Source organism: Labrus bergylta, chromosome 5 (assembly GCF_963930695.1).
Source record: "Labrus bergylta chromosome 5, fLabBer1.1, whole genome shotgun sequence".
Classification (NCBI taxonomy): Eukaryota; Metazoa; Chordata; class Actinopteri; order Labriformes; family Labridae; genus Labrus; species Labrus bergylta.
Window position 1 is genome coordinate 7,028,392 of NC_089199.1, and position 24,668 is coordinate 7,053,059.

Consider the following 24,668-nt stretch of genomic DNA (forward strand, 5'->3'; position numbering starts at 1 on the left):
CAGATAACAGGAGCCATTTTAGGCCTTAAAAAGCTTCAGTTGCTTTTGAAAGCAGATTCTTCTGGTCAGCCTGAGGCGAGGTGGCTTTGGGGGGTGGAATTACCTCATCTTGAAATTTACTCACGTCTTTTCTTCTCTCCTTTTCCTTCAGACTTCAACATAAATAACATTTCTACTGATTTACTTATTTTTCTTAACGAAAGCAGATTTAAAAATAAGGTTAACTTTAATTATTTCCCGATTAAAGGTTCGATCATGTGACTGAACATAATATGATTCAAAAATACGAAACTTTATACACTTTACCTACATTTTTCTTCACTCACCGTAATCCATTTAAGTAAAGGTATTGATTAGCATAAACACCATCATCGCAGGCTTTCATTAGGTCAACTTTAGATGGATTGTTTTGATTTATCCCTCTCAGGTGTATTACATGCTTGGGCGCATGCGCACTGCGCTAACGCCAGGTGAAGTCTGCAGTGTTTCCCTCGGATGGTTTCAGTGATCCGCAGCAGTGTGTCAGTGGGATTGTGTGACTGGAGCTCTGCAGATGTCTATGCTGGAGAGGATAGACTGGAGGGTGAGTTAACTCGTGGATTGGTCTCTTATACAGCTGACTTCTTTCTTTTTTTTAACCGACTTACATCACGTTGGGTTTATATTTGTTTTTATCACTTTCCACCATTATCACCTGTTTGTAATGGCGCAGCGCCGCGTCAGCTTTGGAGCAGCACCCAGTGATTCTTGTGGATGAGGGCAGGGCTTAATTCTCAGGAAAACTTTGAGTGATTTAGTTTGAAGATATTCCAAACCTGTTATGGTTAGACACAGGCTTTTAAAAAATATATTATTTTATTTATAATGTATTTATGGCTCACCATTAACAGATGCAAACATACTCAAATTAAAGATGTAGGCTAAAGGCCTACTACGGAAAACATATTAAGGGTAGGCCTATATGTAAACATAAATAGTGGCCTTTATCAGAGGCTATTTGTTTATTTTCAGTAGAATGAATTAATTGCTAATTTTAGGATTATCGGTAAAGCCTATTCAAATATCATATTTTAATAAAGCACATGTGGATACTTCTAGCCCATCTATATCAAAGCAAATTAAAAATCACCAAGCTATAAACTCTGTCATTGATTTGTTTGATATTTTATCCGGCATGGATCCATTTAATCTGTACACCTGACATCAGCTGAGCCGGTGGTCCCTGCAGTCTCCTTATTGTCACGATGAGCATCAGGATCGTTCAAGACAACACCGTCAGTTCAAGCGTGATTAACTTCCTCAAGGTCTGCTCTGTGTCCCTTCAGTGTAAAATAACATTTAATCAGCGCGCATCACAACAAGCCAAAGATCAACACGCAGCCACAGAAGAAGAAAAAAAAAAAGATAATCCTTGTGATCACCCTCGTCCCGTTGTTCTCACTCACAGCCGATCAGCACAGCGTGGGTGGACGGACGCCACAGGCTGTTAGACAAAGGTCTGTCTAATAACCTCACAAATTATAATCTGACATTTAGTAGCCTGCTCTTCAAATGATACAAAACCAATTAATAGACGGACAATATAACGGGCCTAGAGGGCATTCATCGGTGGTGAAGGGACAACATTTTAAACAATTTTAAACAATGAATTTGGAAGTTTTAACAAACAAAATAATTCGTGAAAAAATAATCAAAGTATTATTAACCTATAGCCTATTTATCGTTAATTTGGCTAAAAATAACAACGAAGAGAAAACATCAACAAACATCTTTTGTCTTTGCTTTGGGTTTTGGTGCATATCAAAGCTTCAAAGCAGTGTTGTTTTGGACGTTGCAAAAGCGCCACCAAATATGTAAATGAGGCGAAGAAAGAGTTTTTGTTGGGATCCTTTGAGCTTTAGAGGTTTTGGGGAGAATGATGCTGCTGGGCCCTCGGGCTTATTGCGGTTAGAAACAAACACTTAACCACCACTGTGAAACACCGGCATTACACTGTCACGAGGCTTTTTTGTTTTTGTTTGCCCATCCAAGTGGGGGAGCAGGTATGTATAGATAATTGTAGACTAAAAGATTAAGAAACAATATTTCAAACATATAGGCTAGATAGGGACTCAATGAACATGTCAAACTTTTATTGTCTTGGGCCTACAGATGACAGTAAATGCGTAGCCTATAATAGGCTTAAGTATCCTATACCAAAATAATGTTACTTGTATTTTCAAAAACGAATTATTTTCCCGAAATTATATTGACAAAATGTTATTAACACACAAAAACCACATTACATGTCTATATAGTTTAAATAACTAAAACAAACAGACAAATAACATTTTAATAAACCCTCTTTAAAAATCTAATCAATTAAAAAAAGTAAATTCCTACAACCAACATGTTTCTGTTGTGATAATCCAGACTCTTCGCTTCACTTCTTAATTGTAAAGTTCACTATGAAATTTTAGAACATCTAGATCCGGGCTTCTGATTGGCTGAGAGACACTCCGGTCAACGTGATACCATAAAGCCTATAAAGCAGCAATCCTTCACCGCAACTCTTTTTTGGGGGGGTTGAACTAGCCTAATGTTTTATAGAAAATATAGGCTATCAGACACGTCATTAAATGAAACAATTTAAGAGCAACACATTTACTGGTTATTTAGCGGTACATTTTTCCATATAATCCTATAACATGTTGGCTACAATGGGTGTCCTTCAAATTAAAAAAGACCAAAAACAAACACTGTTTAACAAACTTGCAGGTGAGTGATTCACTCTGTAATGCATGAAAAGTGGAATGATAGTTAAGTCAATGGGTTTACACGTCTGACACGGTAGGCCTTGCATACATACGGACAGAATTTTCATTGGCTGCTTATCCCGCCAATCAGCAGTATTTTCATTTTTCCTTTTCACTGACATCATCTGGAAAGGTGCCGCCCACTCGGAGCGTCTGTGCAGATATAGTACAGTCAGTTCTCATATGCTCCAAAAAGACTGAACATCTCTCTTTTGTCCATAAGAGGGAGTCAAGTTTCTTATATGCGCCGCTCTCGCCCACTTCCAAGGCATAACTACACAGGACGTTGGCCGGAGAGGGGGGAAATATTGGTTGACAACGATTATTTTCTCTGATTGTGGCTGTGGGAACTCATATCTGCGGTTGGACTGTCAGTCGCTCGGTCAGATCGCCTCTTCAGTCGTCATCCAACAAGTAATATCCTGCACCACGTCGATCAACGAGGGGCCCCTTGTTCATGAGCACCAGGAAGCTCTTATTCTTTCTTTACCTGGATTAACTCGCGAACGGCAACTTTTAAAAAAATATATTTTTCTTAAATTATTTTTTCTTTTTTCTTGGAGGGTCTTTTTTCTCTGTCACAATGTTGTGGAAATTAGCCGACAACGTCAAATATGAGGACGACTGCGAGGTGAGTTTCCAAAACAAGGAAAAAGTTCACTTTGAAGAACAGGGAGCAAAAATTTGCAATTCAACGTCAAAGTGACTCTGGGCTGATTTTATCATGTGTTTATAATACGTTATTATGAGATGACAAGGGATGATAAGGAAAACAGTCATAAAAACGGGTTAGGCTAACTGGCAACAGCAGGAGGACAAGAACTACAAAAAAAAAAAAAAAAGAAGAAAACTTTAGGGGGAAAAACAAATTAAGTTGCGAGACGCCTACGACTGTAAAAGGAAGATGCAGTTTTTTCAGAATAAATGTATGGGCTTATAATGTCTATGACAACAATAACAGAATGATAATATAACCTGCATGAAAATAGTAGCCTAATTAAAAAATAAGTTTAAGTTTTAGCCTAATTTTTAAATGTGGTTAAACGAACATATAACATTTTCATAGCAATGTATCAGCAAACAAAACATTTAAATTTCTGGTAAAATAAAACTAAAAAAAACCCCGATTATTTCCCGTGCCTAATAATTGATAAAATAGCCCATAGGCCTACATTCATCCAAATGTATGAGTTAAAACTATTCACCGCCTTCTTTGAACAATTATCCTCTGTGAACAATATGCCAGTGGGTAACACACACTTCACTCCCCTGAGGGACAAATGTCAACACTACCTGCCATCTTTGTTGCACCTTTCTCAGCTGACATGTCTGTTCCATCCCTCAGGAAAGGCACGACGGCAACAGCAATGGGAACCCCCGGCTGCCTCACCTGCCAGCGGTCAGCCAACACCTCTACAGCCCGTCTCCCTCCCTCTCACACTCGGCCAGTTCGGACTTCCAGCCCCCGTACTTCCCGCCCCCTTACCAGCCTATCTCCTACCCTCAGTCCAGCGACCCCTACTCCCACCTCGGCGACCCTTTCAATATCAACTCTTTACACCAGTCGCAGGCGTCGAACCAGCAGCAGCCATGGCCTGGAAGGCAGGGTCAGGATGGGCTCGGAGCTCACTCGAGGAGCGGGTTGGCGAGTCAGATCCTGGGCCTGGAGGGAGGCTCGTCCGGGGTGAGGAGGGAAGGGTTCCGCCGGCCGGAGCTGCTGCCCCCGCACGCTCACAGTATAGACTCGTCGGTTATTGGTGATAACATGGGGATGCACGACATGGGGCACGGGCTGGAAGATGTCCAAGTGAGTGAATCTGACTGAGAACAATACTTACAGACTAAAACACTAATGGATACTGCTTAGGCAGGCAATACAACTAAAGTTAACTGGGCTACCTAACATACTTAACTTTCTGTCAAAGGGGGTCATTTTTGTTTTAAAAAAAAATCACCAAACGTCCCTTAATAAACTCCTTGAACTTGATGTTTTTATGTTAGAATGAAATACTATATTGTTTTTATTTTTACATGAATGTGGAAAAGAAAGAAAAGGTCATTTAGATCAAAGTTTAACATTTGGAAAAAATATAGATGCTGTCTTTGTCTTATATTACGTTTTTAATGCAGTGCATATGATTGTGTTTTCCTTGATGAGTTCTCTGTATTTATTTATTTTTTAACACAATATAACAATATCAATGTTTATGCCATTTTTTTATAATTGTGTTTAGCAACAATGCGAGTGATTGCTAATTGCTGTTTCTTTCCTTTTTTTATCAGCATGTAGATGACCACAGTATTATTATGGCAGATCAGACAGTCATCAAAAAAGGTGAGTTTACTACTTGTTTAAATACAATCTTTAGAGCAAAAGAACTGAAGCTCTTTTGGTTTGAGAGAAAAGGGGAAGAAAAAAGTTGCCGCCTGGGGTACATGTGCCTTTGTACAACCAAATAAAGATGCTGTAATTACTGGCAAGGGCTGGAAATTTACCGTAAGCACTGTGTTTTTTTTCACTCTCCACATACTTGGAATTGTCATAACAATTACTTCTATAGTGGCATGTCAGGGCACTCAGTGCATGAGTGGAACACAGGAGGAGTCTTGTATTTGTACTTGCACTGCATACACTGATAATCCTCACAGCCACACGATGCACTTATCTAAGCTTGATATGATCCAGAGCCCATTCTGTTGGTGAAGGTGTTTGAATGGTTGCCCAGTGGGGGAAAAAAAGTGATTCTTTTCATAAACGACAGGCTATTGACAAGACACGAAAATTGAGCAATCTTCGCCGTTGACTGTGAGAGAAGAGGAAAGCTTTGGATCATCATTGGGCCGGTTAAGCTTGCAAATGCTGCGCTTTTCAGTCCACGTTAGCAGGAAATTACGAGTTGATCTCGCCGCAATGTTTGGCTCTGCGAAACCAGCTTTTGGAGGGGTGTGGCATTAAGGGTTTGCATGTGAAGGACAGTTTAGTAATTTGTTGGGACATGAACTGTTTTGCAGGAGAACTTATTCCTGCTGTTTTGTCATCAGGGCTCCATTAAACGGCCTTTGAGTCAGAGAGAGGTCAGCTTGAGAAGAATCCTTCCACTTTGGTACATTTATTCAAACCATGCACAGGATTTAGTGAGGGATGAAAGATAAACGCATTTATTAAATCCTGTTAAAACTCGTAAAAATGTTATGTAATATTGAATCATAAAAGGTCGATTTTCAAAGCAAACCATATGCCTTAGCTTCTCATTATCATGCCTGACTATGTTGGTGTTTTATTCAATTATTGTGTGATTTTTTAAACTACATGCAGTGTTTTCTGTTAAGAATGACTATGAAAAAGTTTTACAATCCTATCCTCCTATTTACCATGTGCTACGTAAATCAGTGATGGCTCATTATATTGTGCACATGCTTAAGGGCACGCTATGGGCGATTTAGGTTTTCCATTTGTAAACAATGGCATGTCATTCCCAGCCATGTGCCCCAGAGGAGCTTTAAAGTACTCATGTGATTCTGTGATTTTTGTCTCAGTATTAGGACTGCGAGGTGGCAGGAACCTTGATCGCTTACAGAGGACTTATTATCAGGGGGGCATTCTTGCGGGTGAGGATGAAGATAGCTGTGTTTTGTAGTGTGCTGTACTTGTTTTGTTTGTCCGATGCTTGTCAGTGCTTTTGTTGAGGGGGGGGGGGTATTAAAATCCGTCTAACTTTAGATCACAAAAACACTAAAAATCCAGGGCCTGTGAGACCAACTGCAAAAACAGTACTGAGGTGTATCTGGGGCTTAGATGAGAGGCAGTCTGTGTGTGTTTCTGTTTGTGGAAATTCAGCTGTTAACCAGCCTATGTTTGGAAAACCACACAATATATTTCTAAAAGTCCAAGGCAGACACTGGTTTTGTCAGTTATGCAGAGCTGTACACACACTCTTCCTCGTGATAATTTACAAGAAAACACAGATTCTCTTTTTGCTCTGAAAGGATTATAACCATTAGAGCTCATGTACATATACAGAAAAGTGCATATATAAACACTTTAATTGCAAACCAGAATTTTTTTTTTATTTTCCTCTGTACATCTTCATGATTTAGCTAACCTATTTGTTCCCCCCCCCCCTTGCCCTGCAGGTCCTGTCACTCTACCTAAAGGCAACACGCTGGGTCTTCCTTTCCAGAAGGAGTCCCTGCTGGGAATGGTATCAAACCCCACGGAGGTGTTTTGCTCGGTGCCCGGCCGTCTCTCCTTGCTGAGCTCCACGTCCAAGTACAAAGTCACAGTGGCTGAGGTCCAGAGACGCCTGTCGCCCCCGGAGTGTCTGAACGCATCGCTCCTGGGAGGAGTTTTACGCAGGTCAGAGCTCAGACACTTGAACAGGCCAGGAGGCTGGATTTACTACTGTTTCCAAAGTCCACTACATAACAGAGCGAGAACTGATTCACAAAGTTTCAGGGATGCTAACCACAAACATAATGAAGAGCCCTGGGTTTTTGTTGATGTCTATATTTCGGTTATACCACAGACATACTGATACAAAATGTCTCTGCTTCTGCCTGAAATGGAATTTGGGGTTTTTGCTGTGACTGATGCACAAATATGATAACACAATTTGAATAAAATCCACCCAAAAATCTACTTATCTCAGCCATTATATATATTATCAATTCCTCTGGCAACTACCCTTTTTGAGCTGCAAATATAAACAATGCACTGCCAGAGCAGAATGTAGCCAAAGCTAGCAAAATTTTAGCAGTCAGTGTTTCCGGTAACACATTTTAGGACTTTATATTTACATGAAGTTTAGATAAATATGCTTATAAAACCAAAAAAATGATCTGTTTCTTGATTAAAAAAATCAGTGTAACTCAGACACTCCATAAGGAGTCCAGATCCACAACTTCTGTTCTGAAGTAGGATGCTGTCAGTGTATTGATGATGCAGTGGTGTTATCTCAGAAGTGAATAATCAGACTGCAGAGTTCCCGCTCTGTAGACTAAAACTCAGAGGCTCATGGGAAAATCGTTTCTAAAAGCACAGCTTGTCTCAGTTACTGTAGCTCATCATTTTTTTTTTTTTTTTTTTTTTTTGCGTAAGGTTCGTGACATTCTTTGTGTGGTCTGCAATTTTGGTTCTGTGCTTCCTCCGGGGATAGGTTACATCAACACACTTAGTACCAATCTACAGACTCTGTGGGCGTTTTGTTGTGCGTTTGCCAAGGGGTTGCAGCATGGGTACGTTTATCCGAGGCAGAGCAGTTGACCTTATGGCACATGTGTTAGTGTGGCAGTCTGCAGTGGGACTGTGAGGTTATAGTACAAACTCAACGCCGCTGACCGGAGCGTTTTGTGCTTGAAGTCGCACGTTTGCCACTTCCCATGTGCCTGTGTTAATGCTGACATGCACACACTCTCACACACACACGCACACACACACACACACGATACTACACTTTTTTAAGTAGGTCATATAGCAATAGGAGGCGAGATCGTTAGCAGAGGGACAGAAGGGAGGAGGGGGTAATGGGGGGTGAGGACACTCGTACACACATGCCTCCCTAAAGATGCACCCGCCATGGAGAGGCAGAGCTCGCCAGCCAGTCAGGCGGAAAAAAAATCCTCCTTGTCAATTGGGGAGTTTAACCGTTCCTGCTGATGTATACAAGTGATTCTTCAGCCATTTTTATTTGAGTTGAATCAACAATTTTGTCAGTGTTTTTTGGGTCAGGGAAGCCTGTTTGATGAGTTCATTTGTTATCAAGCGTGCTCAGTAAGATATTCTACAGGAAAGAATTAACAGCCTCATGGACATGTTATTTAAGTCAATTCATTTCAATTCAAAAAGACTTCATTGGCAGGAAAGTTTCTTTTTTTTCTTCCAAAAAACAAATCAAAAGCAGCAATAAAATGAGATTGAAATAGACAATATAACACCACAAACTGTTTAAATATTTAATTCAGCATGTTCTGTAGTGTCTGAATCTTAGGGAAAGCACAATTGACAAAGCTAATGATAAGAACATTTGTTAATATCCTTAATACAGATACTAATGGATGTGAAATAGTCCAGATTACATGAAAAGGGATTGGCACTTTATTGACTCTTTAAATCCACCATCAAATCATTTCCAACGATTTTAACATTTTGTAAAAAAACAGATTTGAATCTTGCATTATTGGACTGTGTTTCTTCTTAACGGTTCAGCTGTTAACTTAGTACCTTTTTTTTTTTCTGTTTCCGTCTGTGCAGAGCCAAGTCAAAAAACGGAGGCCGCTCTCTGAGAGAAAAGCTGGACAAGATTGGGCTCAACCTGCCCGCCGGAAGGAGGAAGGCGGCTAACGTAACTCTACTTACCTCACTAGTAGAAGGTATGGCATGTCACTCAGCAGTGCTTAGCGTAGCACCTTCTCAGGTGTAATTGCTGTTTGCTACGGCTGGAATGTCACTGTAACTGTGCGAGAGCGTCAATCTCATTCTCAGAGTGCATGTGTGTTTTCAGTAGGGCACAGTGTCTCTAAACAGCCAGTCATTGTTGAAATACCCCGTTGTATGACGACAATGAGAATGCTGCAGAGTTTTCTTTCTGAGTGAACGTTGTTTGATTTATCCAAGTTATGATTGGGTATTAGTTGTACTTTGGCGTCCTTTGTGATTCTGTCAAAATCAGAACGACTCAGTTGATATTTGAATGGAACCTGGGCGTCTCTAAAAATAAAAAAGAACGCCGTTTCTCTCAGGTATCTCAGGTGTCTGCATAATGTTAATGTGGCAGAAGATGCACTGACTTGATCACATTCTTTAAAATGACACTGCAAAACAAATATTTCTTAGTCTATTTTAAAATTCAAAATCAAACATATTGATATCGATATCTGTTTTGATACCATGGCAACAAAGAAACAAGCCCAATCCCCCCAATATTGGATAATTTCATGTTCTTAACTATCAAAGAAATGACAATCTCCTGCACTGATCGCACAAATATGTTGCCAATGTATTGCCAATGCCAATTTAGACAATGCTCTCTCTCTCTCTTTTGCTAAAGGAAGATCATTAGTTTTAGTTTTTTGTAAAGTTTTGGTACTTTTCAAAACTTTTGAGCTTCCAAAGAATGCAATTTTTTTTTTTTTTTTAAACACACGGTATCAAGAAGTTAAAGTACGTAAAATGTTGAAAACCTAAATTCTTTGAAAGTCTTCATTGTGTCACACAGCCGCAGCTCTTTACTTGTTTCCTGTGAGTTACGTACTTCTAATGATGACACACTCTACACCTTCACCCTACCTTGTCATCACACTTTGAATACGAAAAAAAAAACACCATCATACCTTACCCAGGCGGTAACACTTCACTATGAATAGTTATCACTTTAATCACATCCACCTGCCGCGGGCTAAGGTAGAATATCCCCCCCCCCCCCCCCCCCCCCCCCCACTCTTGCTCACCACACGCTTGATTTTTATAAATGGGCTGACGGTTCTGTGCAGGAGAATGACTGCAGGCTTGTGTTATTTAGAGACCTTCAAAGCTGAATTAAGCCTTGTTATCTCGTGTTCGGCTCGCCAGGAGGGTCTGCTGACCTTAAAGCTTGTGCTTCTGAATAGTCGCCCGTGTCCTCAAGTGATGCGCGTTTCTATCATTAAGCGGTGCTGTTAGGGCCGCGGGCTCTCTTTGATAGCATTTATTTCACTAAGCCCATTATGACCATGCAAGTCAAACCACCCTCAAGACGGAAATATATTCATCTCTGTTGCTCTCGTGTCCCCGAGCTAGAAGACTGTGTATAGACGATTATTCTGGATTTCAGCTGCTTCACTTCATGTGCCTTGATGCTTGTGTGAATCAGGTTCAAAGGGGGGGGGGGGGAATAATGCTCTGAATTGATAAATGGCTGAGACCGGCCAGATGACTATTTGATCTTTGACCAGTGTGTCTGTGTAAATAATAATAAACTCTCGGTAAAGACATCGTTATTCTTCATCTTACATGTTTCCTTTCTTTTCTTCTCCTTGTAGGCGAAGCTGTTCATTTAGCGAGAGACTTCGGTTACGTGTGTGAGACGGAGTTCCCTGCAAAGGCGATCGCTGAATACCTGGGCCGGCCGCACGTGGAACGCAACGAGGTTAACTCTCGCAAGAACATGCTACTCGCTGCAAAGTAAGTGTCTGGATGAATGCTTTAAATTTTAATAGAAGCTGACCTGTAGCAAATTAGGACTTACCAAGCCGACATATATAGAAGGTTTACTGATGTGGGTGTTAAAAAGATCACAATATATCAGTGCATGTAGCTAAGTTATTTTCCCCTCCTCCTAAATCATTCTGGTTTTCTACCTTCAGGCAAATCTGCAAAGAGTTCACTGACCTGCTCACCCAGGACCGCTCACCTCTGGGAAACTCTCGGCCGGCCCCCATCATGGAGCCTGGGATCCAGGGCTGCCTCACCCACTTCAGTCTCATCACTCACGGCTTCGGCTCTCCGGCAATCTGCGCCGCCATGACCTCGCTGCAGAACTATCTGAACGAGGCGCTCAAACAAGTGGACAAGATGTACCTGAGCTCTGGTAGCGACACCCAGGGCTCCTCAGACAGTGGGAGCAAATCTACCGACAAAATGGACAAGCACAGGAAATGAGAGCTTGGAAGGAGAATCCTTATGAACTAGAGAAAAACCCTTGAGTCCCTCGATCTTGCCGCCCTGTCTGCCCTTTTTTTTGGACTTTAAAAAAAATCGATTGATAAGTATTGTCATTTTTGAGAGCTGAATTAGCGTGTGTGTGTGTGTGTGTGTGTGTACTCGCACTGTTGAATTGATATCAGATTGTTTGAGATAAGAACTTGTCACAGTTTGCTGCAACTCTAGCCCACAACGAAGGCCCGAGTCCTGGTCCCACCTTTTAAGAGGCGTGACACCCATATCATCCTTACCACTTTGCAGTTCCACGCAGTTGCCAATGTGCTGAAGCTACAACCATGGGACCTGCTTTCTGTTGACAGGAGGAGCAAAAGGAACAAAGTGCATACTGTTTTTTTTTTCTCCCTAGAGGACATCATTTCAAGATGAGTTGCTGTGGCTGTGAATTCCTCTCAGCCCCCCCCCCCCCCCCCCCCCCGCTCTGTCTGGAGGCAAATCCACTGATTTCCTGTGTCTCAATGGACTTGCAATGGACAATTTTTGATGAGAAATAGAGAGAAGAAAATCCACTTCATTTTTTTGTTGTTTTGTGCTCGATTTGTACAACCACTTCAAAATGGCTCCAGTGTTATTGTGCTTTGTTCATGAGTGATGATTTGAATCTTATGTAGGCCTGAATGAGAAAAAGACGATTTTTGGTTTGTCGGTCTGTGTTTGGTCAGAAACCAGAGACTTTAAAGCCTCTTCAGTGTTCATGTGGATAACAGGCATAGCAATGCTTCCATTGTTGCTCTTTTAAGCAGCAGAAACTTGTTACTTTTGTGACCATATTAGGTATTTCTCATTCTTAGTATTTAAACCCAAAGTTACCATCGACCTACCCCCCCACCCCACCCCCCCCCCCCCCAGTTCAGCCCTGCTTGAATGTGTGTATGTTGTGAGAGTGTGCGTAAATGTACATATTTCTTTTTTTTTATTTCTTGAAAATGTTTTTAATTAGACATTAAATTCCAAACATAGAATTTTATCCAGTGTCTTGTCCTGGATGTAAATATTTTCTAATTTATGTTGTAATTTAATGGGCTTGTGTAAATAATGGTTTCCCTCTGGTGTATGGTTTCACTTTTTATGATGACGTGTTCAACTTTTATAAATGGGTTAGTTTTTTATCGAGTAGAGGTTAGGAAGTGGGCATGATATACTTTTTTTTTTTTTTTTTTTGAAAATATGTAAAATAAAACTGTTTTAAAGTTTCAGGAAAAATAAAAATGAAATGAAAAGACCCAAGCCTGGTTCAGAGAGTCATTGGTCTTGTTTAGACACTATAAAAAGATTTGCTAGGGGTTCCAAGCATACCGACCCGACCCTAACGGGCTGTTGTACACACTGCAGTCGGTTGATTGAACAAAAGAATCGTCACTTTACATGTGACAGCGGTAATAAAGGACAAACACCAAAAGCGGCATCTCTAAACATCCCTTGGATTTTGAAAGAGTCATTTCAAACTCTTTTTCCTTGCGGCCTGCAGCCTTCTCTCAATTAAAGCTTGTCTTCTTCTTGTGATAAACAGCCACATGCCAAAAAGAACAAACGCAAAATGCTGGACGTGCTCCATTGTTGCCCTTCGTTTACTGTGTCACATTCTTCAGTAGCTGACGCGACTATCCCCATCCTGCTTACACCTCACTTACCAAAGGGTAAGGCTGGCTGGGGAAACGCAAGCAAGATCAGGGTTTATCGTTTCAGACTGTACCAAACTGTACTTAACCAAACCGGACCGCTTGTTCAAAACGAGGCTTAAGTAGGGTGGTTCAAATATGTTGGTACCATTCCCGACTTGTGACAGAGGAAACGCCAATAAATGTGAACCGAACTGAACTGAACTGGACCGATCGTTGGAAATGGGGCTTAAAATACACAATTTCTTTTAGTGCGCTTAGAACATTTCAGCTCACAGATGCTTGTAAAGTCATGTATTGGATGTTTCTTCTATTAATAAGGAGCAAAAGAAATACCCAAACTCAAATGAACAGTAGGCATCATTATTCACTGTCACTTCAGCTTCACAAATAGCCTGTGTGGTTTGGGAAGGCAGAAAGAAACAACATCATGAGATCCACAACTGACAATATGATGGCTTTTTTCTGTTTGTTAAAAAGAAGAGACACATGACACGGGAAAGAAAGATAATTTCGTTTGACATCCTCTCTTCCTGAATATGATATAGTCTGGTGTCTCCACCTCGTTTTATTTTTTCCTGTCTTTTCTGCAGGTGTGCTCTATCTATGCAGGTGTATTCTATCTATGCAAATGTCGTGTTGCAAGTTCCTCTCTGCAGGCGACACTTCCTTTGATGTCTGTGAGAAAAGGAGAGGTGCAAAAAAACCAAAAAAACTGTAGATGGGATTTACATGTGTGGCGCAAGATTGCTTCATCATCACTCCCAGAGCCAGTCTCTGCTGATTCATGTGGTCTCTGTGTTTATGGGTTTCAGAGCTTGCTGCTATGCCAAATGTCTGAGCCATGGTTTCGCCAAAACAGGGCACTGACACTGGACAAAACGTTGGATTTACAATGTGTTATATTTGTATAATATGTGGAAAGTAATAAAATATAGATACTTGTACATAAGCCGAGTTTTTCCAGTATCTGTGCTTTGCTTGAGAATTACATTTTCTGACAAATCTTTACTCAATCCACCAACATGTCAACCAAAGACCTGTACCTGCATTGTTGCTTTATTGCGCTTCCATGATTTTTAATCAATGTGTGCCTTCTTCCCCATAGATTTAAAATGAACTGGCTCAAAAAACAATGCAGAGAAAAGACAACTCCTTGTCCTATCCTTCAGTGCATAACATAAAAAACAGACATGTGACCAGACAGCATTTTTGAAGACATCATAACAGAATATGGCAGCAAGACATTCTCCATATACATTACTTTAAGTATGAAGTAGTTCTTTATAATGTCCAATAAGAGGCTACAAGTCAAATCATTTAAAAGTCTTCTACGGTTCAATTACGTTCACTCAGAAAGAGCAAGCAGAAGTATGCTCTGGGTCTTGTTTTTACCTTTTTATTTTATGTGATGTGATATGTGAGCACATTTCACATCCACAACTTTTTCACTTATATAAGTTTGATCAGTTGTCCTACTTTAAAGTATGCTACTAGAACAAAGACTGTTTGTTTCTGCCTTTTTATGCAATGCACAGTAATGTCTTACACCAATATTTCTCATTATCAGTGCTGCATTAGCTCTATATCCATCTTTGGAGGTCACTAGGTGAAAGCAGTGTTTCACAAAGGCCACACTACATGTTGAGAGAGACAGCAGCACAGCAGCAGTAGCAGCAGCAGAGTGCCATACCTCGCAGTTAAACAAGTATCAGCCTCTCCCCTCAGAACCTGTTCAACCAGACCTGTCAACCTGCTGCTCACTGCAGCGGTTGACTTTAACTGCCTTCAGTTACTTGTGTTAGCTTGTGTGCTCGGCCCTGAGAGAGAGGAAATAATGGGAGGAGGAAGAGGTGGCGAAAGAGAGGGAGGTGTTGGAGGGAGAAAGAGGAGGTGGATTCGGAGTCTCTTTGATTACCGGTTGAACACGGTTGAGACGACACCTCCCTGTGTCTGAGGCTTTGATTGGAGGATATTCCCTCCGTACCTTCTCTTTCTGTCTCAACTTTTTTGTGTTATGTTTTCAGAGTGTCACATGGGAGACCTTCAGCACACACATGTACCATTCACTTTCTTCAACTTTATTGTCATTGAGAGCTTCTTCCTTGAGTTAGTGCTTGTCTGATAAGAATCCAAAGTTTGGACACCGTTGACTGACATTTGAGGCGCTTTTCTAGATCAAATATCGTTCAAGGTTAATTAGATTGGATTAGATATACTTTATCATCCCTGAGGGGAATATATGCCTTGTGCAAAAGTGCAGAGAAATATACACCGCTCTATGCAACTTACAGTAAACAAACATAGCACAAGACTGGACAACCGTAATAGATACGAAAAGACTAAAGGCTAAAATAAATGTAGCACTGTGCATGGACTCGTTCAGCAGGGGCTTCCAACAGCAGCGTGACTGATGTTGGAAGGAACAAGAGCTTAAGACTGTTACTCTTACACTTAAAGGTAACATTTCATATTGTGAGGGCTCACTGATGATCTCCTGTGCCTGTCTCACAACCGATCCTTCAAAAATGGAATTAGGAGACGGCTGTTCCTTCTTTATAATCGCTTTCATAGCTGTTTTAAACACAGTGTCAATTTTCAGATTTTAACTGAACATTTATTGGGCCGTTCCCAGCCGATTACCATACCTTATAATACTTTCAAGTACTGCAGTGTAAAATGAAATCATAGTCTTTGTGCAAACACCAAACAGCCCTCAGGCCAGATCCTTGGTTTAAGGGAAAAAATGTCTTGTTGTGCCTTTGGGTGTCAGAATAGGGATGCAAAAAACATGACCTCCATTTACTATAAAACCTCGTCATCATGGACGCTCTTAGAAACAAATTGCAGACGTTAAGCTGTGATTTCTGTTCTTGCGGCCGGCTAGGCACTGATACATTCTTATAACCGGGAAGCGAGCAGTGTAATAGGATGTTCAGCGTCATGTTGATGGTAAAAACTTAGTCCCACATCTCAACTGGAATGTTTCTGTTGCCACGCAACCTAAACACTCTTCTGCACTCTTGCTATTTTTTTTTGTGTTCATGTTTTTTTTCTCCCAAAGTTAAAGATTGTCAAGGCTCAAGTTCTTAAAGATATCCTTTAAATCAGTGGTTCTCAATTGGTCTAGCCTCAGAACCCACAACCAACTCCTTAATGAGAAATCGCAAACCAATATTTGTGGTATTTTGTATCCAATGAAATGTATTTAATGAAAAAAGGGGCAGTTTGGACCTCAAGCTGTTTAAAATGATGTAATACCACAGAAGAGACAGAAGAAAAAAAAACATTTCAAAAGTGCATCTTGCTGTTTTTGACACTTTTTTTGACCCACTGAAAACAGCTCTGCGGGTTCCGACCCACCTGTTGAGAACTCCTGCTTTACATTGTTTTCTAGAGCTTAAGTTACATAAAAATTAAAGGTAAAAAGTAGGAAATTGTTCCGTTCTCAGGACAGCCGTCAGTCAAACCCACAGATGTCGAAGGGACACCATCACAGTAACTGTAGCTTGTCAACTTTAGTTTCCCCCCTAGATTTGTCTATACCAACAATCATGAAATCCCCTCTTGTCCAGTCAGAATACTCAGTTGGAACTAATGGTTGTATAAACTCGGATAACATTGGATCATTCTTGAAACAGCGCCCTTTTGTCTTGTCTAGTTCATCCAGACATGTTGGCATGTTTTTAATGTCACCACCATGCACCTGTTTGAAATGTATCTTTCCTCATCATGTTTTTTCCCCAAACACAGCTATCATGGTAACTGGTCAAACATTTCAATCTCAACTGTAAGTAACTGTGAGTAATTCACCTGTGACACACCTCACAGAGCTGGGAAAAGGAGGCGAGCGTGGACTTGTAGAGCTTACCTGTTACCTTCCACGTCTTAATGAAAAAAAAGTAGAAGAAGAAACTCATTTACTTACAGATCATATCTGACGTGCTAATATAGAATCTTTTGATCACATTAGGACTCCCGGGGCTACTTGTCAACTCCAGATTCACTGAACTGTACTCGTATTTCACGCACGCTCTGACTGAGTGACCTTTTCTATGTAGGTCACGGAACGTCACATGACCAAGCTGTCAGGAGAGAGGAAAAGTGCAGCAAAGAGCTGAAAACTTGATTTATATTTACTCATTTCCCATTCTTTTTATGACTCACTGAAATGGTGGCAGTTTTATGATTAAAGGTTATCATATTATCAAGCTTAAAAATCCAGAAGGAGGCTTTAATGACAGAGAAAGTCGTATATCAGTTTCTCATAACAATCTAAAAATATATCGACTTTTACACGCACCCTGAATGTTGCAAATTTCACACTATTTTGCTCCACATGTTCCCAGCTACTTAGCACTTTACTTCTTCAACCCCCTTCCATTTAGAAAAACCACTTCCTCTCAACAACTGCCTCTGAGATCTGTTGTACATTAAGAGTCATTTGCAGTCAGACTAATCGCTTGGTTGCAGCTCCCGACCGCTGAAACCACTTTATGAGTTAAACTCTAGTCCTTACATCCCATGTCACAAGTCATACCAACTACAGAAGACTCTCATGTGTAAATCAGGAGGCGAAGTCGAGTCAATCCCAGCTCAGGGAAGACAGAAATCAGAGCAATTTATAAATCTCTCATTTGGAGAAAAAAAAAAGACCAATCAGAACTACTGATATTTTTTCTTCTTCTCCATAAATAATTAAAGGTCACATATTATTCTCCCTTTCAACAAGTTTAAATAAGCATCAGAGTTCATTTTAGCATGAATATAAACCCCTCTATTTCAGCCCTGTTCAGAACAGGCTGTTTCTGTGTCTGTAGCTTTAAATGCAAATAAGCTGTATCTGACCACGCCCCTCTGGAAGCGCTTGGGTGTCTCGGGCTTTCTCACTCCACGCCCAAATGTTTAGGGCAGAACAAACACCTGAGGAAGTCTCACCCACCTGGGGGAAGGGTTATTGCGTCATGAAGGGAAAATCTCCAAACGGCCTGTTTGAGCACACATTTTCTGAAAAGGTGAAGCAGGCAAAAAATGGAGAGGACGGACTTTTCTGATAATTGGGGGGTTTGTAGACGGACTAGTGACACATATTAGTGTTAGAAAAACATGGTAAGGTATATTTAGCATAATATGTAACCTTTAAGTCGTTTATGAAAATAGATAAAATAGTAAAAAGGTTTAGGAATGTTTACTGGCAAAATACTGGAATGTCATAATCAAGTAGAAATTATTTTACTTGACTAGTGAGCAGTGTTGGGGGGGGGAGTGGTGGGGTGTAACACCTCACAAAGTAACCCATTAGAGTACTCAAATGACATTTTTGTTGTAAAGAGTAACGTAATGCCTTAGTTCTTCAATTCAAATCATTCATTATTTAGTTACTTTTACATACAAGTAATCGATTACTGGAGAAAAATAGCTGTTTTCCTTTTTGGTGCCACCAAATAGAAAATCCCTTCACAGTACCTAGCTGATTCAACTAGCAAGATAGCAGGGATGGCAACATTTTCTTTCTGGAAATATCCCTACTATGGAGAAATGTTGGACGAGGTTCTAAAACATGGTTAACGGATAGCCTGAACGTCATCCAACACTGCTGGATACTACTCATACAGAATTTCAATGACCTGTGATGAGAATCACATGAACCTGTCTGAAGAGTAACCGTAACAGAGCGCTGTGGCCTGTTCTCAAAGGCAATGTGACTCATTTATGACTGAAACAAAGTACAGTACTTGGCTTCAATCATGCAGGCTATACTTCAACAAAAGCGTCAACATTTTCTTTGTCAACACTTTGATGCGTTCACCTTCATCTCCTTCTCCATTCTCCTTCAAGGGCTGTTTTGAAAACTAATACCTTAATGGAACTACACACACAGAGATCTTTGATTTGTGTTAAATATAGGACAACATTTTTGTGTGTGATGGATTGAGACCAGAGTTATTTCTTTGGTTAATTCTTCACACATTTTGTCATTAGTTGTGTTGTGTCCCTGAAAAAACAGTATTTTGTGTAAATATGTCTTTGGAGAATTAATTTTAAACTGGAAGACAAAAAACTGAAATCACAGAATGAAAAAGAAGTAGAATTGAGTGTAAAGTCTGTCCATAAAGAGAGAGCCAGAGTTCTAAAAGATGAGCAGGAGTTCTTCTTCTCTGAGACATTTTCTGCAGGTCAACAGCTGGTGTTTACTGCTCAACAAGGAATGCATGCAGGGAACAAGTCGTTTTCATTTGGCAGAATAAAGAAAACACGGAAAACATTTCTATGATAAAAATAGATATGAAAAAACGCATCATGGGATTAACACCTCCACCTCTTAGCTTTCTTCCCTGGAATTGTTTACTCGTTTTGACTCATGACTACTTACTGCATGACTCGCTTCTGTGTGGCATTAAACTCAAACACCTGGATACTGAGGGTGAGTGAGCCATGCTGGTATTTACCTGCTGAGCCAGACGAACACATGTTCACTGCTTGAAACTGTTGTTGAGGCATTCTGACAAACATTTCAGTGCATCTGGGCAATTTTGTGTTGCTTTAAGTCATTACCTTTGATTCAGCAGAAAAATCTGAAAAAGTAAAGAAAAAGAAAGCAATAACAATCAGTTACAGGCCACACAGGCCAATAAATGCTGCAATGTCATTAGTATCTTAGTAGATTTATTTTAATAATACATCTGATGACATTACAATAACAAGACAATACTGCTATAATGAAGTTAAATAAATCAAAACTGTGCCATTCGTAAAACCAGTGGAAATGTGTAATGACGTTAAATGATCAACAGGAGAGCTGTGTGTGTTTGTGTGTGTGTGTGCGTGTGTGTGTTGTGTGTGTGTTGTGTGGAAGCTAGGGGTTCAGGAGAGGAGGGGGTTGTTGTGAGGGGAAACTTACTTCAATAATGGGAGCATTAAGAAACTCTTAGGGGGGTGAGCAGAGTGTGCATGTGTGAGTGTGTAGGAAAGGGGGGGGGGTGGTCCAGGGGGGTTGAGGCCTAATCCCTGAGGAAAATGTGGAAGAAATTAATCTAAATTACAAGGATGAGGCGAGTCTGGAGTCTGGGTCTGGAAGGGCTACAGAGGAAAAGAGAGGAGGGTGAGGTAGGGGAGAAAGAGGGCACAAAAACAGCAATTTTTGTCTCTTTTTCCCTTTCTTTTTCTCTATTTTGTTCACCTTGTTCTTTCTTCTTCTTCCCTTTTTCCCCTCATCTTGTGGGAATGAGGTGGCCTGTCTTGCTTCCTCTCTGGCTTGCCACCCAGACGCCCCTCCTTTGCTCGCTCACGCAGAGGCCTCTTACCAATTAGTCAGCAGAGGAGCGGCTGCCGGCGTGAACGGGGACTGAAAGGACCGACTAAATCCCTGCTCTCCTCCCTGTGCGCTCTCTTCTCACAGACAACAGATGTCCTGGTTTCTCAGGGAACTCTTTGCTGGCCTCTTGCAGCCTCTGCTACAAAAAGAAACGCCTTCCCCCCGTCTCTCCAAAGCTGCCACATCCCAGAAGTCTTAGCTAACTGGAAAGAGATTAGCCGTTGGTTGAGGAGTCATATAGATGCTCTCTAACACACAAATATGAGTTCGTTCACACAAAACCAGGACTCCTGCTTTCGTATTTACTCCAACACAAAAACAGTTCAATTATACAAGATGCTTGTCGCCACTGATCTATCTAATGAAAAGCATCTGGCTTTTCCTCCTGCTTACCAATGTACAAGCAAGTCTTGTTCACCTAGGCCTGAGCGCAGTAATGGGAACAAGCTGTTTGGTCAACAAACAGGCCTGTAAACACACACTGTACTCTACAAACAGGACTCTTCAATGCTTTACCAGAGTCAGAGATCATGAGGATAAACGTATTAAAACACAAAAGATTACTTTTATTTAGGCCTTAAATGGATCGATGAAAAAGTACCATTTGTTTCCTGCTGCTGTTACTGTTGATGGGATTATGGATTAGCAGGGATTATTGATCCGTCTGTGTCTCACTGATCATCACTTCTTGGTCTCATTATTGGCCGTCACATGGCTGATTCCCAAGTCCGGGAACGGCGCTTATGACTGCAACACTGTGGGTAATGCTACAGTAATGATGGAGCGGTTTTATAAAGTTTCCCAGAAACCACCTGCTGAAACTCCAGTGCTGTTCACAAATTGAGTACTAATAATCAAATATTGTACTATTGTTAAATCATATCAAGGAAAAGCTAAAACTGCCATTTGTGTTCGGAATTCTTTTTTGAGCACTTCTTGAAATGCAATGTAGTGTTTCGAAAACTAAAATGATCCTGTTTCATAGGATGGTCTGGAGTTTATTGACCGTTAATATCAAGGTTGTTTCTGATTTGCAGGGCAAAGTTTGGGAACCCCTTGTCTAAGATCTCATCCATCAAATAAATTATTCAAGAGACAACCTCTTAACCAAGTCTTCCAAATACAATTTTTAAATTGAATAAGAAGTTGTACATGCATGCAATGCATGGTGTAAACCTCTAAAGTCTAAAGACATGAACACATGGACCCCCATGTGTATATACTGTAGCACTTTGACAGGGCTCCCCTCTTGCAAAATGTTCCTCTGTTCCTTGTACATTACAATAAAAAATACTAGTTTATGATTTCATTTAACTTAATGTTTTTTTTCAACAGTATTTAATCATTTCTGTCTTTATATTAACCAACACATTTTTGAAGTTATTTTCTTTCTTGTAATTCATTCACTTTCCATCTGAAATAAAAAATAATTTAGTCTCTTATTAGTATTGAGTTTATAATGTCTAAATGTGTATATTATCCCTGTTTCTGGATTTCTGTAAATCTAACAATTCGGTTTTAATCCTAAAAGTCTAGCCAGAGACTGGGGTTGCAAATTATCCAGGGCTAGAACCCTGTATGCACGACCTCTACTTTGTATTTAATACATGAAGCAATGTACATTGTATTTGTTCCTGTTAAATTAATTAATAAAAAAAAAAATGTCTTTCTTATTTTTTTCATTTTTCTCTAAACAATCTTTGCTGTTGAGTCTTGTTCAGTCTGATCGTTAAGTTTTTATGCCTTTTTATTTGATAGGACATCAGCGAGAGTAAATCAGGAGAGAGAGTGGGAAATTACATGCAGGAAAGAAGCCACAGATCGGACCTGAACCTCGGCCGCCCACTTTGAGCCTCTGTACATGGGGTGCGACCAAATCACCAGGTCATCAGTGCCCCAGTAAGAAAATGTTCCCTTGTAAGAGGATGTAGGTTGTGATCAATGATCGATAACATCTTAAAAGATTTTTTTTTAAATGCAATTGTCAAAATTAATGTTATTAGTTGTTTTTACTTTTACTCCATTCAAGTTTTTGTGATCCCCTTAGCGCCCCAATTAGGGGTCAGGACCCCCACTGACCTTTTTTTTTAACCCTATAATCTTTAGCATTATTTATTGCTAATATGTCATTAATCATTTGTTACTTCTTTCAAACTTCACTCACTCAGGACTCTCTGGTTGCACTTTGAATGTTGATATGTGATACGTGCGTTTGTGGTTTGTTTTGTGCTTTGCTGTAGTTCAATGTGAGCTGTGTGCACACTGATGCTTTACAGGGATAAATCATTTGAATTGAATTGAATTGAGACAACAGGTAGACTTATTAGATAACTGATATTTGCTATTTGAAACAATACAAGCTCTCTCTCTGGTTATAATCATATTTTTATTTAAAAACATTTTGTGTGTGTGTTGGAAGAGCAGGCCAGCTCTGCTGTAAAAATGCTCCAAATAAACACTGTCTGTTCAAGAAAGCCATATAATATTTTTATTTTTTATTTTTTTAAGTATTGTCCAAGTGTCAAACACAATGGACGACAAGGGAAACAAAAATGCTGGTTCTAAATTAAGAAAAAAAGCCAAGTCCAAATTCCATCAAGTATGAAAGAAGAATGTGGTTGTGCAGCAGCTCATGTGTGTGTTTTCTGGGTTTTTGATCAATGTGCGTTGCAGTGCGTTTTTATGTTTAGTTTGCTTTTCTCACTCTTTACCACTTCTTTACCATTTACATAATTTTTATGTTGTTTCTGTTATTGATTTGTAGTACTACTTTGTAGTGTTTGGCATCTGGTTCCTCCAAAAGGGAATATTTGGTGCCATTGCTTGTTTTTACTAGTTGGCCACCATAGTAATGCAGTCATGCATATTACATATTCATATTTACTACAAAACATTTCTGACTTTACTGTAATGATGCCTCTACCTGCAGCTCTTCAGTCATGCTTTGCTTGTACCTCTACATTATATCCTTCATTAGCATTTGGAAATATACTGGTGCATCATCGACTACTGCAGGTCAACAAATAAATATGACTTCATACTGTTTTAACATCTCAAACATAACAGCTGTGCAGAGTGAACACATTGAATTTGAACCCACTGACCTCTGTCGAAACTGCACAACTAATGATTCCTCACAGAGGTCACTCAATAATCACACACTTGTAAACAACTCGGCTCTTGTTGCCTTAATGTACATGATGAGGGGAAACGTTTAAAGCTGCAGAGCGGGAGTTGTTACAACCGTTGAGCGCACACGTGCATGTGTTTGTGTGCCGTCCTAACTTCAGAGCAGGAATGCCTAAAGGCAAGCACCAGCCTTTATGGTTCAGCTAAAGGTAAAGCTCATTACTCCGGCCGACAGTCCCTAACCAGCTGTACTGCTTGGTTTAAGCTGTGGCCTCGGGCACTTTGACTTTCCACTAATAAAGATAGCCGGGAAATATGTCGAAATATGGGTTTCTGCAGAGAAAGGGGGAGAAGAATCAAGAAAAAAATTAAGTTTAAAAAAAAAAAAGAAATAGACAAAATTTAAGACAGAAGGGCAGACAGAATAAAATGTGTACTGTTTTCTCTAAAAAGAACTACAAGCCATACTCACACAACATTTTAAAAACTCAGATCCAACCAGGGCAAAAAACAAATAAGGCAAGGTGCATTTTAGAGGTAGGAAGTGGCCAAATGAAAAGATACATATCTGCAAAAGCAAGAGAAAATAGTAAACATGTGAAGCCAAAGCTGCTTTGAATGGATTTCTTTGAAAGCAAATGCTTCCAGTATGGAGTGAATCATTGTAAAACCACATTCATTTCCTGCCTGTGTTTATCCAAAGAGGGATGAGATACAAAGCTGTCCAGACTTGTTTGCAGAGTGCAGAATAGTGCACAGCGAGGGAGATGCACTCACCTCAGACAGGGGACAGCCATGCTTACGTAAGCAACATGTAGTAACACTTATAGAAACAGTAGTTAGACAGCGCCATGGCTACTGGGTAATACATGTAAATGGCAACAAGCAGCTTTCAATCCAGATTTTTTTAATCAAAATTAATTTACGACCAATTTTTTCTTCCTTAATTAAAATCAATTTCTCATAAATTATTTAATCTAAGGCACAGAGTCGTTTTTCCTCTTTCCCAGCAATCCATCCTCCCCATGTTTGGCATATGGCAGCCACAGACTCCCATGCTTCAATTATGTTGGAAGTCATTGTGTTGAAGGGGAGGGAGAGAAAGGGAGCAATGT

The 24,668-nt window shown here is 40.2% G+C and overlaps 1 protein-coding gene across 4 annotated transcripts; it reads left to right on the forward strand.

The window, feature by feature from the left end:
- The first annotated feature begins 488 nt into the window (after window positions 1-488).
- tfap2c (transcription factor AP-2 gamma (activating enhancer binding protein 2 gamma)) lies at window positions 489-12,717 on the forward strand. Of its 4 annotated transcripts, none has more exons than XM_065954657.1 (8): window positions 489-583; window positions 4,141-4,602; window positions 5,079-5,130; window positions 6,333-6,404; window positions 6,930-7,152; window positions 9,046-9,164; window positions 10,812-10,953; window positions 11,136-12,717. In XM_065954657.1, exons 1-8 carry the CDS (start codon window positions 554-556, stop codon window positions 11,428-11,430), a joined length of 1,395 nt encoding a protein of 464 aa, XP_065810729.1. In that variant the 5' UTR covers window positions 489-553; the 3' UTR covers window positions 11,431-12,717. The 4 variants fall into 4 exon arrangements, with proteins under 4 accessions (XP_065810729.1, XP_020485082.1, XP_065810728.1 ...); XM_065954656.1 differs by lacking the exon at window positions 489-583 and adding an exon at window positions 2,982-3,426; XM_020629426.3 differs by lacking the exon at window positions 6,333-6,404.
- The last annotated feature ends 11,951 nt before the right edge of the window (window positions 12,718-24,668 follow it).

What these genes read in the sequence shown, in the direction of transcription:
- tfap2c (XM_065954656.1), top strand. Translation starts at nt 3,379, where the DNA reads ATGTTGTGGAAATTAGCCGACAACGTCAAATATGAGGACGACTGCGAG. An exon ending in TCAGACAGTCATCAAAAAAG is followed by an intron (nt 5,131 to 6,332) that starts GTGAGTTTACTA and finishes TTTTTGTCTCAG; the next exon opens with TATTAGGACTGCGAGGTGGC. An exon ending in AACATGCTACTCGCTGCAAA is followed by an intron (nt 10,954 to 11,135) that starts GTAAGTGTCTGG and finishes TTCTACCTTCAG; the next exon opens with GCAAATCTGCAAAGAGTTCA.